Source organism: Stenella coeruleoalba (genome assembly GCF_951394435.1).
Source record: "Stenella coeruleoalba genome assembly, chromosome: 4".
Taxonomy (NCBI): Eukaryota; Metazoa; Chordata; class Mammalia; order Artiodactyla; family Delphinidae; genus Stenella; species Stenella coeruleoalba.
Window position 1 is genome coordinate 142168148 of NC_137149.1, and position 19956 is coordinate 142188103.

At 39.0% G+C, this 19956-nt stretch overlaps 1 protein-coding gene and 1 pseudogene across 7 annotated transcripts in view; both read left to right on the plus strand.

The window, feature by feature from the left end:
- FAM13A (family with sequence similarity 13 member A) overlaps positions 1-19956 on the plus strand; it is a 356108-nt gene that overhangs the window by 272566 nt on the left and 63586 nt on the right. For all 6 annotated transcript variants that reach the window (XM_079920400.1, XM_079920402.1, XM_079920401.1 and 3 more), the window contains 3 exons: positions 778-819; positions 13808-13849; positions 16354-16533. In XM_079920400.1, coding sequence (XP_079776526.1) covers positions 778-819; positions 13808-13849; positions 16354-16533 — 264 coding nt within the window. The remainder of the gene's footprint in view (positions 1-777; positions 820-13807; positions 13850-16353; positions 16534-19956) is intronic.
- On the plus strand, positions 8983-9767 carry LOC307185848 (protein BTG1-like; annotated as a pseudogene). The gene has a single exon. The product of its transcript is annotated as a protein BTG1-like (transcript).

Consider the following 19956-nt stretch of genomic DNA (forward strand, 5'->3'; position numbering starts at 1 on the left):
TCTCATTGCAGTGGTTTCTCTTGTTGTGGAGCACAGGCTTCAGTAGTTGCAGCATGTGGGCTCAGTAGCTGTGGCTCAGGGGCTCTAAAGCGCAGGCTCAGTAGTTGTGGCGCACAGGCTTCATTGCTCCGCGGCACGTGGGATCTTCCTGGACCGGGTATTGAACCCATGTCCCCTGCATTGGCAGGCGGATTCGTAAGCACTGCGCCACCAGGGAAGTCCCTTAAACTATTCTTTATAGTTTCATTTGTGTCCTTTCATGTTATTCACCCTCATTAATACTGTGCGTAACTATAGACGACAAAGAGCATGAGTGTTGTTTACTGATGCCCTAGCATTTCATTGCTAGGGCAGCATACACTTAACAGGAGTATTTTGTTGGCTGTCTTACTTTCATCATCATGTTAATGAGTTGTAATTAGCTTTATTGAGATAATTGAGTATGTAATCATTTTAAGGGTTTATGTGTAATATATGAATACTTGGATTGGGCTTGTAGAATAAGGTAGTAAAAAACTTCCTCTTCAAAGGGTGATGTGAACTGCTTTTGCCTTAGGCTAATCTTGAAAGAAACCTCTCTTGATGGTCTCCCTTGAAGAAGTGATTGACCTTGGCTAGGTCCAAGGTAGCGTATATTTTACTAACCTTACTCCATAGTGAGATTAGCTCTAATGTGTCAAAAGAAAAATTGTGATAGGTGGAACAGAGTTTTAGTAAAATTGAGATGTTATGATATTAACAGGAATTATATTAATTCAAGTTTTCTTTTCCTTTCAGTTCGCAGGAAGATGAAAGACCTATGTCACCTTTCTATTTGAGGTACTTATTTGATTTTTATTGGTCTGTTACAGGGAATTGGGGAGGGTTAAGGCTTCTTTGGGTTTATTTGCCCACGTTAATTCTTTTCAATAGAATATTCTGTGCTGTGGCCAGGCTAAGCTTATTGGAATCCCTCACCATAATGTTCATGCTATATTTTTCTTCTCTTTTGTTTAAGAAATCTTAGAACAAATTTTAACGTAGTTGAAAAGACTAAAATAAGATATTTGGTTTTAAATTCAAAGATGTCAAGCTCTCCATTTGAATTTCAAAATCTGCCTAATGATTAGGCTGTAACCTAAATTTTAAAATCGCTGTTCCACACATACATGCTGGTGGGGCGGGTTCTGGGCCTAAGGCTCACTTGCTGAAGGAGTCTGGGGTTACATTAGGTCATTTTCTAGATAGTAGCGAAGTGTGAAACTAATGTTCAGCAAGTTCTTAGAGTTCAGGATTATTTTCTAAAGTTTATAAAGCCAGAATGACAACTCTTAAAACAGGTAAGTTTACATCAAAGTAGCTGTTAGATGAGATCACTTCCCTCCAGACTAAGAAGTTGTTGTATTGATGTGATTTTTCAGTGAACCATCCCACTTAGGTATCAGTAAGAACCTGGAACCAGGCTTTTTCCTTACTTGCTGCATTTCTTTCCTCACTACCTACCCACTTCAGAGGCTTAGAAACTATATTTGAGAGTAATATGACCATATAAATTCAAGTTTAAATTGCTGAAGTTTTTTTTTGTTTTTCTTTTAACCTTTCCTCAATTTTGAATTCTACTTTTTAAAAAGCAGTGTCGGGTGTGGAGAAAAGGGAACCCTCTTGCACTGTTGGTGGGAGTGTAAATTGATACAGCCACTATGAGAACAGTATGGAGGTTCCTTAAAAAACTACAAATAGAACTACCATACCCAGCAATCCCACTACTGGGCATATACCCTGAGAAAACCATAATTCAAAAAGAGTCATGTACCACAATGTTCATTGCAGCTCTATTTACAATAGCCAGGACGTGGAAGCAACCTAAGTGTCCATCGACAGAAGAATGGATAAAGAAGATGTGGCACATATATGCAATGGAATATTACTCAGCCATAAAAAGAAACAAAATTGAGTTATTTGTAGTGAGGTGGATGGACCTCGAGTCTGTCATACAGAGTGAAGTAAGTCAGAAAGAGAAAAACAAATACCGTATGCTAACACATATATATGGAATCTAAAAAAAAAAAAAAGGTCATGAAGAACCTAGGGGCGGGACGGGAATAAAGACACAGACCTACTAGAGAATGGACTTGAGGACACAGGGAGGGGGAAGGGTAAGCTGGGACAAAGTGAGAGAGTGGCATGGACATATATACACTACCAAACGTAAAATAGATAGCTAGTGGGAAGCAGCTGCATAGCGCAGGGCGATCAGCTCAGTGCTTTGTGACCACCTAGAGGGATGGGATAGGGAGGGTGGGAGGGAGACGCAAGAGGGAGGAGATATGGGGACATATGTATATGTATAGCTGATTCACTTTGTTATACAGCAGAAAATAACACACCATTGTAAAGCAATTATACTCCAATAAAGATGTAAAAAAAGCAGTGTCAGGGTATCACGTAAATAGTTTCTTTGTTTCTGAGTCTGATTTGTTGCAATAGTCTCATTGTTAGATTTAGACTTTAATTCAACCACCACAGTTCCGAAATGTGTCATAGGGAGTCAGGCTTGGCCAAGTAACTGGTTTGCAGTAGTGCTCTGCCCTTTAGCTAGTTGAAGCTTGTTGCGTAATCACTTTGTGGCAAGGCAGGGAACATCTGAGGTTTCAGTTTGAGACAACATGGTGGTCCATTTGATTCGTCCTGGTTTCCTGCCAACCAATAAAATTACATGATAATTTAAAAATTATGTAAGAATTAGGTTGGTACAAGTTAATTTAGCTTTTTTCTTACCCACTTGACATGAAATAGGGAGAATCTATTGATAAAACATGAACTGTTTTTTTTTTAATTATTCGCATGGCTGGTTTGAGATTGACTTTTCTTGAGTTAATCTAGTATACAGAATTCAAGTAGAAAAAGGAAAACATGATTGTTAATTATGACTAAGTTCTAGATTTTGGGACTAGAATCAGAAACATGTCCACTGATAATTTAATGTATAAATCAGTGCATTTTTTTTTTGCACTACCTCTAGTAAGAGCAAATGAGTGCTTAAACATTTTAAATAAATTTTTGTAATGTCCTTGTCTTCTATTCCTTTCCCTCCAACTTTATTACAATTCCTTTGCTGCAGTGTTAGAAAAGGGGAGTCATTACATGACTAATGAATTTCATGATGATTTATTAACATGATGAAAAACTAAATTGGCTCTTTTAAATCCAAAATAATTTTTTCTGTGTCTTTGAAAAGTAAAAAATGATTGGTAGTGACAAAATGGTATCTTCCCTGGCTAAGGATGTTGAATACTAAATATTATGTATCGACAGTGTTAATTGGTCAGGTTTTTCAGGGGAGGAAAGGCCCAATCAAGACATGAGACCCATCTGAGGTGGGTATTCACCAGAAGTAGGTTCAGCCACAGGCAGCCAGGCAGAGGAGATGGGGTATTGAACGGAGGGGTATTCCGTTTTGTGGTTTATTCTGAGAGGTCCGACATAAGGTAGGATGGCAGATCTCAGAGGCTGCAGGTTTGGGAGTGGGCAGTCTTCATGTAGACCAAATCAAAACAGAGAGAGGATGAGGGCAAAGCAGGCCTCCCATTTCAGAAGAAGGAGAATAGCTGCTCTATAAAGGAACTCAGATACAGTAGATCAGACAGGCATCGAGGAATTGGAGTGGAGACAAGGTGCATTATTTATAACAGCAAGAGAGGGTCTGTGTCTGGAGTAGAGATGCAGAGCATACCGAGAGGCTGCAGTGCACTAGTGGAGGTTCCAGGACCTTCCTGTGGCTGGGGGTAGGGAGGTCGGTTACAGGAACAGAGACCGAGAGGGGCCATTTCGGTCATTACCTTGCTCCACCGTTCACCCTGTAGAATTGCGGTTTCTGTGATTGCTATTCTAACATCTACGGCTGAACCACGTGTTGGTCTACTGTACGTTTCCACTGCCTTCAGGCTTTTCTGTAGTAAGGTAGGCCTCTTATAAATAGACATGCACTCAGATGTTCTCATTCTAGATGAATAGTTTTCTGTGATAAGAACTCTGTCTTCTTTAATTCCAGTACTTCTCCAACCTAACCTAATTCACCATAGAGCCATTTGTCCTTTTTTGCAAAGGAAAGAAATAGTAGCTACAAATCTACACCTGCCACCATCCCATGTGGCAAGTTTATTGCAGCTACAGTAGCTCAAACAGTAGGTGTCATTGTTCCCCAGATGCTCATTAGAGATTACCCACCCTGTTGAAGTGACTAAGGGAATGAAAGGGAAGGACCGATTATACCAAACCCTTAGTGAGATTGCCGCAAATAAACACGAACCTGCGTGCTAAGGGTGCAGAACATGCTTGGCAAAGATGCCCACACCCTGGCCTCTTTCCTGGTCTAGACTGGAATCCCAGAAAAGGAGCCCCCACCTCAGTTGCTCAGATTAGTGTGAAAGCAGCTTGCAGTAGGTCTTCTTCTGTGCCACATGCAGCCTGTTGTCTGAATTCTTTTGGTGGCATCCAGTCAGATCTGGTTGGGATCTGTTGCTAGTTCTACTTCTATTTATCTAAGTCTTCGGTGTTGCCAAGCCCAGGTTTTGATTTCTGTGGTTATTTCCACTGGGAGTAGGGTTTTTTGTTTTTTGTTTTTTTTGCGGTACGCGGGCCTCTCACTGGTGTGGCCTCTCCCATTGCGGAGCACAGGCTCCAGACACGCAGGCTCAGCGGCCATGGCTCACGGGCCCAGCCGCTCTGCAGCGTGTGGGATCTTCCCGGACCGGGTCACGAACCCATGTCCCCTGCATCGGCAGGCGGACTCTCAACCACTGCACCACCAGGGAAGCCCCCAGCCAGGTTTTTGATAATGGCTCTGCCTGAATTGATCCCCCTGACGAACCCCTAAACACAAAGAACTATTTTGGACCTATAAAGAGAAATTACAAGCTAGGGGAAAGGATGACTTGCTCTGAGGACTCAGAGTAGAAACAGTTTCAGAAAACTGTTTTTTGTATGATTCAGAAGAAAACTTGAGAAGTAATATGTACTAATCTTCTCCAAAAATGCTCAAGGACATAACCAGCCTCTTTGAAATATGAGTAGGAACCTGTAAGGAGAGAATAAGTTGAGAATTAAAAGGCTAGAGACACACAAGAACAGCTGAAATGAGGGAAAGAGAAGCCTAGAAACGTATTTGCAGAGATTTTTTAAACTTTGGAAAGCAGTAAAGAGCAGAAAGTATTTAAAATAAATCAAGTACATGATGAGAGAGAAACTTGAGAAGCTTTTCCAAAATATAAAGGGTAAAGAAAAAGCTGTGAGAGAAATAATGTTAGATATGAAAGTCAGAGATCAGAAAGCCAACCTGAAAATTATGATTCTAAGGAGAAAACCATACTAATAGAAATAGAAGTAGAAATCAGTGTTAATATATACCCAGCTAATTGAGAGGTGAATCCCCCAAAATATTTTTTTAATTAAGAAGTAGAAACCTGATTATAATTATTAGTGGAGGGCCAAAGAAAGTAATGAAATTCTAAATTTCTTATCTTGCATGGAAGGTAGGAGAGTAGAAGCAGGCATCAAGTGTTTCAGGGTTTTTTTTTTTGGTGGTTTGTTTTTTGGGTTTTTGTTTCAGTTTTAATAGTCACAGATGTATGGGTTGTAGAGGCAACAACTAGTAGAATTGTGCATAGGACTCGTATATCCCAAATCACCTCAGAAGATAAGAGCAAAGACAGAAATCAAAGGAAAAGGAAGCTCCAAAATTATAAAACATAAAGCAAAAACATAAAACTAGAAAAAATGTATCAGCTATGACAATAAGTGTAAATGGATTAAATTCTTTGATAAAAGCTAAAAGTAATTTTTTTTAAATGACTGCTTGAACTATGTTTTGCTCAAAAGAGCTATGCCTAAAACAAAATAACACAGAAAGGTTAATAATATAGGATTTATCTCTGATAAATATGAACAGAAAGAAAGCAGAGATAGCAATATCAATACCAGAACAACTAGAGTTTAAAGCCAAATCCATTAAACAGGACAAACCTAGACTTTATTGGGTAAAATCCATACTAAAAATATAAAGGTTAAAATAATAAGTATGTATAAACTAGCATTGTATCAAATCATATAAATTTAAACCCTTAAGTTAACAAGGATAAACATGCAAACACATTTGAAGTATAGAACTTATATATACCACAATATGTCTATAACAAAAATTTATAAATAGTGCTGAGAACTTAATAAAATGAATAAGATTTAAAATATAGGAGCATCACATACACTAAACTTTACAATCTACAAATAGGGCTTAAGCATTCCTGCTACTTTCTAAAAGATTACTCAGCTATCTCTAAAAGTTCTTGAAGAGTAGAAATATTAAGTTGTGTCTTCTAACCACAGTGTAATTAATAACAAAAAATTTCCAATCAACCAACGAAAACTCTCCTACAGGGAAGAAGAAATTCAAATAGGAAATAAAAACAGACTATTTGGAAGAAAAAGAGGAAAAGTACATATAAAAATTTGTGGAATGAGATCTGAACTCTTTTTAAGAGGCAACTTCACCTTCTTAAAAAGATTGAAAATAAACGAGCCACACATTCAGAATAAGAAGTTATAAAAAGGAAGAAAAGCAACTTCTTGGAAACCCAAAAGGATTTAATAATAATAAAAGAAAACATAAAAATAGCAGAACTCATGTTTGAATCCAGGAACTCATTCTTTGAGAGTAAAAATGAAAATAATAAAAAAGAAAACCTTTGGTAAACTTAAGGAAAAAAAAAAGGGACAATACTAATAATCAGAAGTGAAGTTTGCTGTGAGGGGTATAGTAGTTTTTAAAAGGTTATAGAATACTTCATGCAATGTTATGCTAGTAAACATGAAAACCTAGATGAAATAAAAGGTTTTCTGGAAAGCATAAATTTTGAGAAGAAATTTCCATGTGAATGCAAAAAGTACTTTTAATAATCTGTTCTAATTCTAAGAAAAGAAATAGATGTGTAGCCAAAGATTTATGTGAATAGCAGCATTATTTGAGAATAAGGATTATGTTTTTATTAAGGACATATCTGAAGCCAGATTACGTGAGGTGGAATCAGAGCTGTGTAAACTTGAGTGAGATACTAAACCTCTCGGAACCTCAATTTCCTCATCTATAAATGGGTATAGTATATATAGTCACCTCTCCATTTCATTTCTCAATTTTGCTTTATAAAGACCTTAGTCTAAAAACTAAAATAAAGCTCTGAATGTCTTTTTATGCAAAACATTCTAAATATATGAAACTGATAACTCCCATAATTAGGGCCCTAAAGAAGCTGTACAAAATGTATTTTGACATTTTGATGGGCTCAGTTTAATTTGTTAGAAAATATTTAATACAGTATCAAGATATAGGAATGAAGAATAATTCATTTCTTCAAATCAGTCCTAATACTTAAAGGAATAGTATGTGTGAGTTTCGATAAAAATGTGTGGGGATAAATATTTTTTGTCAAAATCTAAATACCTATAAATGCTCCCTAAAATTTCTGCATGTGGTCATCATATGTAAAAGTTAAAGCAAAGTGAATAAATATTGAGGACTGAGTGTATTTGTTTTATGGCACTGTAGAGAATTGAACTAAAATCATAAAAATGTTTTCATTTACAAATTCATTATACAGTTACAAGGAAATAGTGGTACAATCATCTTTTATGTTGACACTGTGTATCAACTTTCAGTATTTTAAGATGATACTAAAAATACCGTATTCTGTTAAATAGACAAATGAAGAGTTTCATTCTGGTTTGATGATTAGTTACTGGATCCTCATCCTGAGGCTTAAACAAACATCACGTAATTGTCTTTTAAATTCTTACTCATTAAAAAAATTGAATGTAAATATTATCTTCTAGAGAAAAAGGATAATTCTGTTAGACCTAATGGTTCCTACTAAAACAATATTTTACGGGCAGCATTTCATACACCACTGAAAAGAGAATATACTGAAGTAAGAGGACAGAAAAAAGGACACATCCTTCTTCAAGATGTCTGGTTTCAGTCGATTTGAAAGGCTTCTTTATTTCAAATCAAGAGATCTAATAAGAGAATCACTCGTCAACAGGCACTCTGTGCATCTTATCACATGCACATTTTATAGACTAACATTGCTGAGCATAATCACTTTATGGAAATGTTTTGCTAATAGAAATAAAGACTAAATATATTTAACTATATCATAGAATATATTTCAGAGTAGGCTTAGAATCTGTTTTGAATGACCGTACCAGGAGAACATTCATTTGCATCATCACCTAAGTAGGCTTGGATAATGAAATTGACCATAATGCTGAGTCTGCTTATTCATTTTAGTTTTGAATACTTGCTTTATCAACATTAGGAAATGAATTCTTCCATATTCAGGTGTTTATGCTGCATAAGTAAGAGATTTTCTTAGCAAATCAGTCAAGTGCTCTGAAAAAATTTCATTATTCTTAGCCCTCTGCAGGGGATAGAAAACAAGCTACGTGTAGATGAAGAAAATCATTATCTTTCACTTTAGCTTATTTGCTTATTGTCTTTTTGTTAGTGTCTTAACATTACCTCCATAAGCTGATTATAGCAACGGAAGCAGGCCCTATTTCTGACAGTAAATATTCTTAGAAATCTTGTTATTGATGAAGTGTTAAGCACATCCCACAGGAACTATGGAGGTGATTGGATACCTGAGCAAAGCCATTTTGATATCTGATAAACCCTCACTATGACTGACACTGTCATACAACTAAATATGCAGGTATAACCTTTTGTAATGAATTAAACTTTAGGGCAATAAACTTGAAACTGAGATAGTCATAAACTTTTAGAGCTAAAAGAAAATCCCAGAGATCATGAACCAAGTCTTTCATTTTCTGTATGAAGAAACCAGCCCGAAGCAGCCAAGCTAACCAACAATCTGACTGTGATTGCAGCTAATTAGCTGCAGAGCCAAGACCAGAACTTCACTTTTCTGATTCCCAACGCAAAATGCTCTCTTTTCAGAACACTTTCTTTAGGCCCCTCGGAGCTGGAAATGCAACTGTTGGGAGCTTCGGAGGCTGCAGAGCCGTAGGCGGCGGTGGCCTGGGAGGTCCGGGCGCTGTGACCAGGCTGCGGTCACTCGTCTCTTCCTCTCTCTGGCCACCTCCTGTCTCGAAAATAACTTTTTTACTATAAAGAAAGGAGAAAAATTGTAGCCGTCTGCCCCTCCCTCCCTCTCTCTCTCTCAGCCCTCTGACCTGTGAGGTAGCCCGGACCAACCCCGCGCATCCCTTCTACACCCGGGCCAACACCGTGATAGGCAAGATGGCTGCCAACGAGGCCTTCATCTCCAAGTTCCTCCGCATCAAGGGGCTCACGAGCGAGCGACAGCTGCAGCCCTTCCGGCAGAGCCTGCAGGAGTTGCTGGCAGAACATTAGAAACATCACTGGTTCCCAGAAAAGCCCTGCAAGGGATCGGGTTACCGTTGTATTCCCATCAACCATAAAATGGATCCTCTCACTGGACAGGCAGCACAGCCGATTGGACTGAGCGGTCAGGAGCTGTTCAGGCTTCTCCCAAGTGAACTCACACTCTGGGTTGACCCTTACGAAGTGTCCTGCAGAACTGGAGAGGATGGATGGCTCCATCTGTGTGCTGTACGAAGCCTCACCAGCAGGAGGCAGCACCCGCAACAGCACCAACGTGCCAACGGTAGACAGCAGAATCAGCTGTAAGGAGGAACTTCTCTTGGACAGAACAAGCCCTTCCCAACGCTACAATATAATGACTGTATCAGGTTAAGATATAGTCTATGGACGGGTCATCTTATAATGGATGGATAAATTTGATACTTGCTTTGGGTGGGCGCCTCTTGGGGGATGGATTATGGAATTTAAACCATGTCACAGCTGTGAAGTTCTGGCACAAAACAGAGTGCTAAAAAAAATTTGTACGTGACAGTGCTATAGTTTGGACAGTCCCTTTCAATGATTTAATAGCCTGTGAGTCCAAGTAAATGATCACCTTATTCGCAGGGAGAGAAGTCCTAGGGTGGTTTCAGTTTCTCCCAGACATGATGCCTAAATTTTTACATCAGTCCCTTTAACGCAAATCTGTATTTCAAAGAACCTTTCTCTGCAGTAGAACTTGCAGAGAACATTTGCACTATGACACTTAAAGTTGGTATCCATTTTTACATCAGTCCCTTTAACGCAAATCTGTATTTCAAAGAACCTTTCTCTGCAGTAGAACTTGCAGAGAACATTTGCACTATGACACTTAAAGTTAGTATCCATTTTTACATCAGTCCCTTTAACGCAAATCTGTATTTCAAAGAACCTTTCTCTGCAGTAGAACTTGCAGAGAACATTTGCACTATGACACTTAAAGTTGGTATCCATTTTGGCAGCTCAACCTTTAAAACGTGGTAGTACTGGAAATTTTATGACAAGACTTTTACCTAGCTCTTAAATATAAATGTACATAAGACAAACTAGTAAGGATGACCTGGGGAAATGGTCAGACCTTGTATTGTGTTTTTGGCCTTGAAAGTAGCAAGTGACCAGAATCTGCAGTGGCAACAGCCTTTGAAGAAGACCCTTAAAAAGAGACTCTCTCAAGGGTGGTGTTAGCACCGGCCAGCTCTCTGTACATTTGCTAGCTTGTAGTTTTCTAAGACTGAGTATACTTCTTATTTTTAGAAAGTGGAGGTCTGCTTTGTAACTTTTCTTGTACTTAATTGGGTAAAAGTCTTTTCCATAAACCACCATCTATTTTGTGAACCTTGTTAGTCATAGTTTGTTGGGTAAATTATGAACTGGTGTGAATTTGTACAGTTCATGTGTACTGATTGTGGCAGAGTTGTACAGATTTCTGTATTTTGGATGAGAGATTTTTCTTCTCTAATAAATTGTTTCTTGGCATTTAAAAAAAGAATACTTCCTTTAGAAAAATTCTGTTTTAAAAGCATGGAAGTATGGACACATTAAGTAATACCAAAAATTCCAAAGGCCTATTACAAAAACACAAAAATATAAATTTATCATAAATTTGACCTAAGATATATGTATTAACAAAAATCAATATGGTTTAATTACTTAGTCTTATTATTGATTTTTTCATTTATTTTGTATTCTGAGAAAGGCTCTTTAAGACTGATTTCGATGGCTCAGGTCATTTTTCTTTAAGCTCTGAGGGAAATGTTGATGTATTGCCTTTTATTCATTCCAATTAGCATATGTTTTCCAAATCATACCTTCATAACTTAGAATCTTTCAAAACAGCAATTGTGATATCTAAGTCACTGAAGTCTAAAAGAATTTTAGTTGCAGGAATTTGGAACCTTGCTAAACAATGTCCTCCACAAATCAACGGCATCAGAATCACTGGGGAATGTGTTAGAAATACAAAATCTCAGGTCCCCTTTCCTAGACCTAGACCTACTGTATCAGAATCTGTGTGTGCACAAGATCCTGGGTGATTCTGGTGCACATTAGAGTTAGAGAGTTAGGAGTCTAAGAACCTGGTCCCATTTGTTGTCATTTCCGTGTCTCTTTCTTCCTCGCCTTTTTTCATCTTCTCCTCCCTACGCCCTGCCCCACCCCAAAAGGAACATAAAAATATCAGTGTGTGCTTTTTAATAAGCAAAAAGAAGTTCAGGTCAAAAGTGTATAGAAGGGAGGAGAGGAAATGTATCTCTTCATTCTGAGATGGCGTGGCTGACTGATTGGCTGATTATATTTCTATGTCTTTGGAATGTTTTTAGTATCTAGCAGCTCTGTATTCTTTTCCCGCCTGTATGTTCTCCCGGAGTCATTATTCAAATTGGCCCCTGCCCCCAAAACCAAGGTTGTGTAACTGCGTGAGACATGGAGCGCCGGAGTTAATTATACAGTGTTGAATTTACAGAGAGTGAGCCACAGGCATCGAAAGCAGGGACTGCCTGTTCCAGCTCAGGACAGAGAGCCGCAAAGGATTTATTGTTGGTTATGTAACCTGGGAACCTCTATGAATAGCAGGTATTGTGAGGCAGAAATGGTTGTAATTAAAAGCAAAGTTAAATACCTGAGTCCAGGCCTCCATATGGGAAGATGACTCTAGTGAGTGTTTCTTCTAGTGAGTGATGGATTCAAAAAGTCGAGTGTAGTGATTAGGAGCTGAGACTCCAAGCTAAAACTTTCTTGGTTCCAATCTCAGCTCATCTGCTTCTTGGCTCTATGACTGTGAGTTACTTAACCTCTCTAACCTCTTCATTTGAAAATAGGGAAAAGAAAACAATGGTACCTACTTCATGGGGTTCTTGTAAACAGTAAATGAGAAAAGCTATGTAAGCAATACTAAGCACAATGTCTGAAGCACGGCACTCAGTAAGCATTCGGGTTTATTTATTTGTTCATTCATTTATTAATGACGATTCTTCTCATACGTTTCCCTTGTGAACAACAGCACCCTTTTATGCAGTTGTTCTGGGACTTGGCTGTGGTTTGTGACCATGACAAAGAGCTACAGCTTTAGCTAAAGGAATTCTCTGGGGTTAAAGAGTGAGTGTCTGTTGATCACCTTTGGGATAATGAGTATGTGCTGGTGGTATTCGTAGGTATTGTCATGAAAGGAAATGAGGAATATTATACAGTCCCTGGAAGCACTTAGGTTCTAAATGGAAAGGGATGAGATACACATATACACGTACGTGGAAGAAAAGCTCGACAGATGATTCCAAAGCAACACATTCACATGCTGAAAATTCTGTAGTGTAAATGAGGATGCTTGGAGTGATTGAAAGGCAACCAGCAGTATTGGTCATTAACAGCTTTTCTTTTCTTCAGGTGTCTTCTACAAAGAAGAAAGTAAAAATGGGAGAACTGTTAGATTAGGCAAAAGTGTAGTTTGACATGCACTGAAGATTTTTTTTAAATCTCATTTTCAACATAGATACTTTTGAATCTTGACTTAGAAGCCAACTGAGCAGTACAAGGCAGAATGTAAGAAAGTACTCACACTGATATGGTTAAGAAGGATGCCAGCCTCGACCCACACTGTGCTTATATGAAAGTAGAACGGGGGCAAAAGGGTGAAGTTCTGAAGCGTGCTAATCAGATAGTGTTCTCTCATTTCACCATTCCGTTTTATATGGACTACTTTTTTTTTTTTTTACTGACTACTTTTTAATACTTTCGAAGGAATTCAGGCTTTGGAGAAAATGGGAAAGTTAGAGGAAGTTTATAAATGCTCAATAAAAGGGCTATAAATTAGGTGTTAAGATGAAACATTATAGAGCTTGAGGTATTTTCCATCTTGAGTAACTTAGGCAGAAAATGTGGCTCAGATAGAGTCGTGTAGAAAACAGTGTTTGTTCCTTGTTCTCTGCCCCTACGGCCCCCGCTCCATGTTCAGAGCAGTTTTAGGAAGATGCTTCTGTCTGCAGGTCCGGAGGGAGTGGGGCAGGAGGGAACAGACTTGGGCTGCAGAGAGCAGAGACAGGGCAGTTGGTAGCAGGAAAGCAGTGGGCAGCAATCGTATTAACATTTGGGGAAAATTCAAAGACCCCAGACTAGGGCCATGGCCATAGTCTGAGAGGCAGAAATGGTTTTCAGGGGTCACCTTTGAAACTATCCGTCATGGACATCTTAACATGGAGAAAAGAAGCTGTTTGGGGATATGCACCCAGGGCCATCTCTAATCTAGAGACAGGTAAAAATCAGCAGCGGTCAGTGGGTAATTAAATGTCATGTGAGGGTCATTCAGGGCTAATACTTTCAGCCCGGGATGCCCTCACATGTTGGATTCGCACTCTCTGGTCCTCTGTCTAACCTGGCTTCCTTTCTTTTGCTTCTTTTCTACAGTGCCCACGTATCCCAAGTCAGCAATGTGTCGGCAACGGGCGAGTAAGTGATCCGGATTTTGGGCTTTTTTCCCCCTCCTCTCATGTATTAAACAGTAAAAAAGCTTTTCTAATGGTGTATAGCATTGGAAGGTTAATATAATAAGCAACGAATGATGATTTTTAAAACCACCCAGAGGAGGAGACCAAATAAGAAGTGTTCCCGTTTGAGCTTCTGCGTGGGTGTGTGACTGGAGACCCCTCAGCCGTGTGAACATATGAGATTTTCTGTGCATTTTAGTCAAAATCGTGTCAGTTAGTACGCGCAAAGCAGTCTGTGTGCGCTGGGAGGTGTCTTGCCGTTAAAGGTGGAAACATGAACCGTGTGTTTTACTTCTTCCTTTGTTCGTTTGAATCGGCCTCCGTTTACGGAGTGCCTGCTATATGCCAAGCATAGTGTTAGGTGTCTAATGTCAAAGAAGCCTTGTGCTCTGCCTTTGGGGCCTTTACAGTCTGATAGGACACAGAAGAGGAGGCAAGTTAGTGATGGCAGCAAGTCCCTCTTCCACAGGGCAGTGGCAGTGCTCTGTTAATATGTCCATCGCATGTCTTTTTCCTCCTAAGACGACCAACCGCACTTACACTAAAATCTGAACTGCAACCATCTCCCCCTGCCTGTTCGTTGTGCTTCACCCCATGACATTGCTGGGACCTGGGTGGGCCTTTGGGAGCATCTTCCATGAGCAGGGATCAGGCGGCTGAGAAGGGGCGGGTGTGTGATAAGGAGGAAGAGAAAAGCATTAGAAGGAACACACATTGGTATGAATGTGGCTCTAATAGGATGAGTTGGGATTTTTTTTTTTTTTCCCTTCCTTGTTATGGGAGGAAGCACTCCGAGGGCAGATTTGATGTCTTTTATCTTTGAGAATTTTAAAGAGATTCCAGAATTACAGCAAGACTGATGTGTTCTTGTCTGTTTCCTAATGACCTTTACTTCTTATATGTCTTGTATAACGTTTGGAAAAGGTGTGGCTTTGGTATGTATGTATATATTAATTTATTCACTTTCCTATGTACCACTATGAGGTAATCTCAAATCGTGGGGTTGTAGAGTTCTAGATATTAAAGTCCTAATGCCTAGTCATTCTGTACTTGCTCATTGTTGTAAAATAGTTTTAATGAAATTACTATGAGTCTATTATAAAACTACATTTGGAAAATGTAAAGTTCTTAAATTTTCAAAACTCATTTAACTGAATGTGTTTCTCAATCTGACCACTTTTAAAATATATATGTGGTTTTTAAAATTTTTAACAGCTTTTTTGAGGTGTATATACAAAAAACTATACACATACTTATTGTATTGTATACTTAATGTATACAGTTTGATGAGTTTGGATGTGATTCTTTTTTCAAGTGAAGGAAAACATGCTTTGAGGAGTGTCAGTTTAGAAATTTTCATGCCTGCTTATTCAGAATTAAATAATGAAGTGATAAAAATGGGTTTAGACACATTGAAAGATTATATAGCTTTAAAAATGATACGTCATCTGTCTTATCATGCACTCTTTTTAGCCCCTGAGCTTACCTGTTTTCTTCAGAAATCTATCCTTCCATCTCCAGTAATATACATTGGGGTGTTTGCATGAATACAGCTTCAATCATGTATATTATAATTTGATTGAATAAAGGTTTAGAAAGATTTTACCATTCTGTTATGACGAGTAATTGCTCTGGTAAGGTGTTCTTTTTTAATAGCATTATTGCCTATATAATTTTATCTTAAAGGGATTCCAAAGAGATAATAGGCATCATAAAATCATTTGTGCCAATTTGCTTTGTAAATCATACTGTCTTCCTCTGCAGAACTGGTATAAATCTGGAAGAAACTCACCTTTGTAAGAATAGGTCCATTATTATTCTATGAGGAAAAAATCTTTCCTCATTCTGCCTTATATTAAATGATCTGTATTTCCTGAATGCCTCCTACAATTGTTGCTAGACCTGCCGTGAGAGTTTCAGTAATCCAGGATAGAAAACGCAATTATCACATTGGTGGAATTTGTTCTGTGTAGCTTTGTTTTTAATACACAGCGCAAATATTTGGGGATTAATGCCTCATACTGTCTTTGCTCATGAAGCGGTAGTAGATGTTCCATGGAAAATACTCATATTTCCAATATTACGGGAACTTTTTTTTATTGAAGTATAGTTGATTTACAATGTTGTGTTAATTTCTGCTGTAGAGCAAAGTGATTCCATTATACATACATATATATATATATATATATATATATATATGCAGATTCTTTTTTCATATTCTTTTCCATTATGGCTTATCATAGGCTACTGAATATAGTTCTCTGTGCTCTACCGTAGGACCTTGTTGTTTCTCCATTCTATATATAAGAGCTTACGTCTGCTGACCCCAGCCTCCCACTCCATCCCTCCCCCAGCCTCTTCCCCCTTGGCGACCACCAGTGTGTTTTCCATGTACGGGGACATATTTTTAAACGCAGTTATTGATAAGTTTCATTGCTTGATTGACTCTGCATTCTTTTTTACCAGACTCTTAGAAAGAACCATCCGGTCAGCTGTAGAACAACATCTTTTGGATGTTAATAGCTCTGGAGGGCAAAGTTCAGAGGACTCAGAATCTGGAACATCATCAGCATCTTTCTCCACATCCACCAAACAGCGACGACGCCAGTCCAAGGAGCAGGATGAAGTTCGACATGGCAGCGACATGTGAGTCGGCATTGGTACTTCTTGTTTGCATTTGCTCTTCTTCTTTTAAAAATATACACCCGGGGGCTTCCCTGGTGGCGCAGTGGTTGAGAGTCCGCCTGCTGATGCAGGGGACACGGGTTCGTGCCCCGGTCCGGGAAGATCCCACGTGCTGCGGAGCGGCTGGGCCCGTGAGCCATGGCCGCTGAGCCTGCGCTCCACAACAGGAGAGGCCACAACAGTGAGAGGCCCGCGTACGCAAAAAAACAAACAAACAAACAAAAACCCCCTTCGGGCTTCCCTGGTGGCACAGTGGTTGAGATTCCGCCTGCCAATGCAAGGGACACGGTTTCGAGCCCTGGTCTGGGAGGATCCCACATGCCGTGGAGCAACTGGGCCCGTGAGCCACAACTACTGAGCCTGCGCGTCTGGAGCCTGTGCTCCGCAACAAGACAGGCCGCGACAGTGAGAGGCCCGCGCACCGCAATGAAGAGTGGCCCCCACTTGCCACAACTAGAGAAAGCCCTCTCACAGAAACGAAGACCCAACACAGACAAAAATAAAATAAATAAATAGATAAAAATTAAACAAAATATATATATATATATATATATACACACACACACACACACACACACACACACATACACCCGAATTAGTGACTGTGTTATAGACACTCTCATTTCAGTACTCAGGTTAACATTTTAAGGTTTCATTTTGACCCTTCTAAACTTGGCTGGCATTTAGAAATTCATAAGTGATTGAATAAACATTTCCTTTTCATCTAGATGTTTTGTATGTTATGGGAAGCCACCTCTGATTTAATGCATTTCATGGCTTCCTCGTGAATATCTTGTCAATATTTAGAGAGATTCTGAAGCACTGGAGGAGAAAATTGCCACATTCCTGTCCAGAGACGGTTTTTTCCTTGTTGGACGACATTCAGTTGGCTATTAGACTTGCTTATGAGCCAGTAGATTTCCCCACTATTTTGACCGGATTAAATACCAGAATATTACTGTAATGCTCTGATAGTTGATGATGTTTTAGTAGAAGAAAGATTGAGCTTAAGTCTAACAAAAGAGGAAATGCTTGAGTTCTTTATTATTATAATGACTAATTTTAAGGCATTCTCTCAGCATGAACTTCAAGAAGAGTATTACAACAAATTTTATTCTCCGTGAAAAGATTTGATAAAATACAAATGACTAATTACCATTCATCTTATTGAATAATCATGATTTAAATTGTCAAGGAAAATACATTTATATATAATAGACTATAGTCCCATATTTTTCCTGAAAATTTTATCTACTGTAGCATTTAGTCTCTATAAAGTTATTATTTTGAAATTCTTATTAAATGATAAAGACTAAACCAAGCCCTAGTTTGCCTCGTTCCTTTTCACCTGGACTCAGAATCTACCTCAAAATGTTGATGGAAAAAAAGCAACTTCTCTTTGCTTAAAGCAAATACAAAAGATAAATAGTATAAATAAATTCCATGCTGCACATTATAAAGATGTTTAAGAGCTATATTAACAAATGTAATTTTAGAAATTAAAAAGTATCCGTATTATAACCCACTGACTTTTCAAGTGGTACAAGCAGCACGTTTTAAAAAATATTTGTCTTAGAGCTGGTGGATAGGAGGGGGTGCTGTAGTATTTCCTTTAGAAAATAGGAAAATTATAATACGGGACATATTTACATTTAAAATTAGCTACTGACTAAGCTTTATAGAAGGTGTTTAGGTATATAATTAGTCTGTGTGGCCTATATTGTGTTATACAGCGAGTACCAGTTATTCATCTAACACTGTTCTTAGCCTCTGCCTCATTTTTCTGCCACACAGTATGGAGTAACACTGCATTTTTAAAAGCCTTAGTGTGTCACGACATCGTGCTTTCCACCCTCGTTGTTTGGACAGAGGGATAGCAAGCAGAGGCTGGAAGCGATAGCGAACGTGGTAGAACAAAGCTGGACAGTGGTCCTGGTGGTGGTGGGTACCTGGGGCAGGCCAGGGAGGAGCACGGCAGGGTAAGGTCAAAAGTGAACAGGGGCTACACAGATAAACCCACGCACCTATGGTCACCTAATCTATGATGAAGGAGGCAAGACTATACAGTGGAGAAAGGACAGCCTCTTCAATAAGTGGGGCTGGGAAAACTGGATAGCTACATGTAAAAGAATGAAGTTAGAACACTCCCTAACACCATACACAAAAATAAACTCAAAATGGATTAAAGACCTAAATGTAAAGCCAGATATTGTAAAACTCTTAGAGGAAAATATAGGCAGAACACTCTCTGACATAAATCACAGCAAGGTCTTTTTCCATCCACTGCCTAGAGTAATGAAAATAAAAACAAAAATAAACGGGACCTAATGAAACTTAAAAGCTTTTGCACAGCAAAGGAAACCATAAACAAGACGAAAAGACAACCCTCAGAATGGGAGAAAATGTTTGCAAATGAAGCAACTGACAAAGGATTAATCTCCAAAATATACAAACAGCTCATGCAGCTCAATATCAAAAAAACAACCCAATCAAAAAAATGGGCAGAAGATCTAAATAGACATTTCTCCAGAGAAGACATACAGATGGCCAAGAGACACATGAAAGGATGGTCAACATCACTGATTATTAGAGAAATGCAAATCAAAACTACAATGAGGTATCACCTCACACCGGTCAGAATGGCCATCATCAAAAATTCTACAAACAGGGCTTTCCTGGTGGCGCAGTGGTTGAGAGTCCGCCTGCCGATGCAACGGACACGGGTTTGTGCCCCGGTCTGGGAAGATCCCACATGCCGCAGAGCGGCTGGGCCCGTGAGCCATGGCCGCTGAGCCTGCACGTCCAGAGCCTGTGCTCCGCAACGAGAGAGGCCACAATAGTGAGAGGCCCGCATACTACACACAAAAAAATTCTATGAACAGTAAGTGCTGGAGAGGGTGTGGAGAAAAGGGAACCCTCTTGCACTGCTGGTGGGAGCATAAATTGATACAGCCACTATGGAGAACAGTATGGAAGTTCCTTAAAAAGCTAAAAATAGAACTACCATATGACCCAGCAATCCCATTACTGGGCATATACACAGAGAAAACCATAGTTCAAAAAGATACATGTACCCCAGTGTTCATTGAAGCACTATTTACAATAGCCAGAACATGGAAGCAACCTAAATGTTCATCAACAGAGGAATAGATAAAGAAGATGTGGTACATATATACAATGGAATATTACTCAGCCATTAAAAGGAACAAAACTGGGTACTTTGTAGAGACAGGGATGGACCTAGAGACTGTCATGCAGAGTGAAGTAAGTCAGAAAGAGAAAAGCAAATATCATACACTAACGCGTATATGTGGGATCTTAAAAAATGGTATAGATGATCTTACTTGCAAAGCAGAAACAGAGACACAGACATAGAGAGCAGAT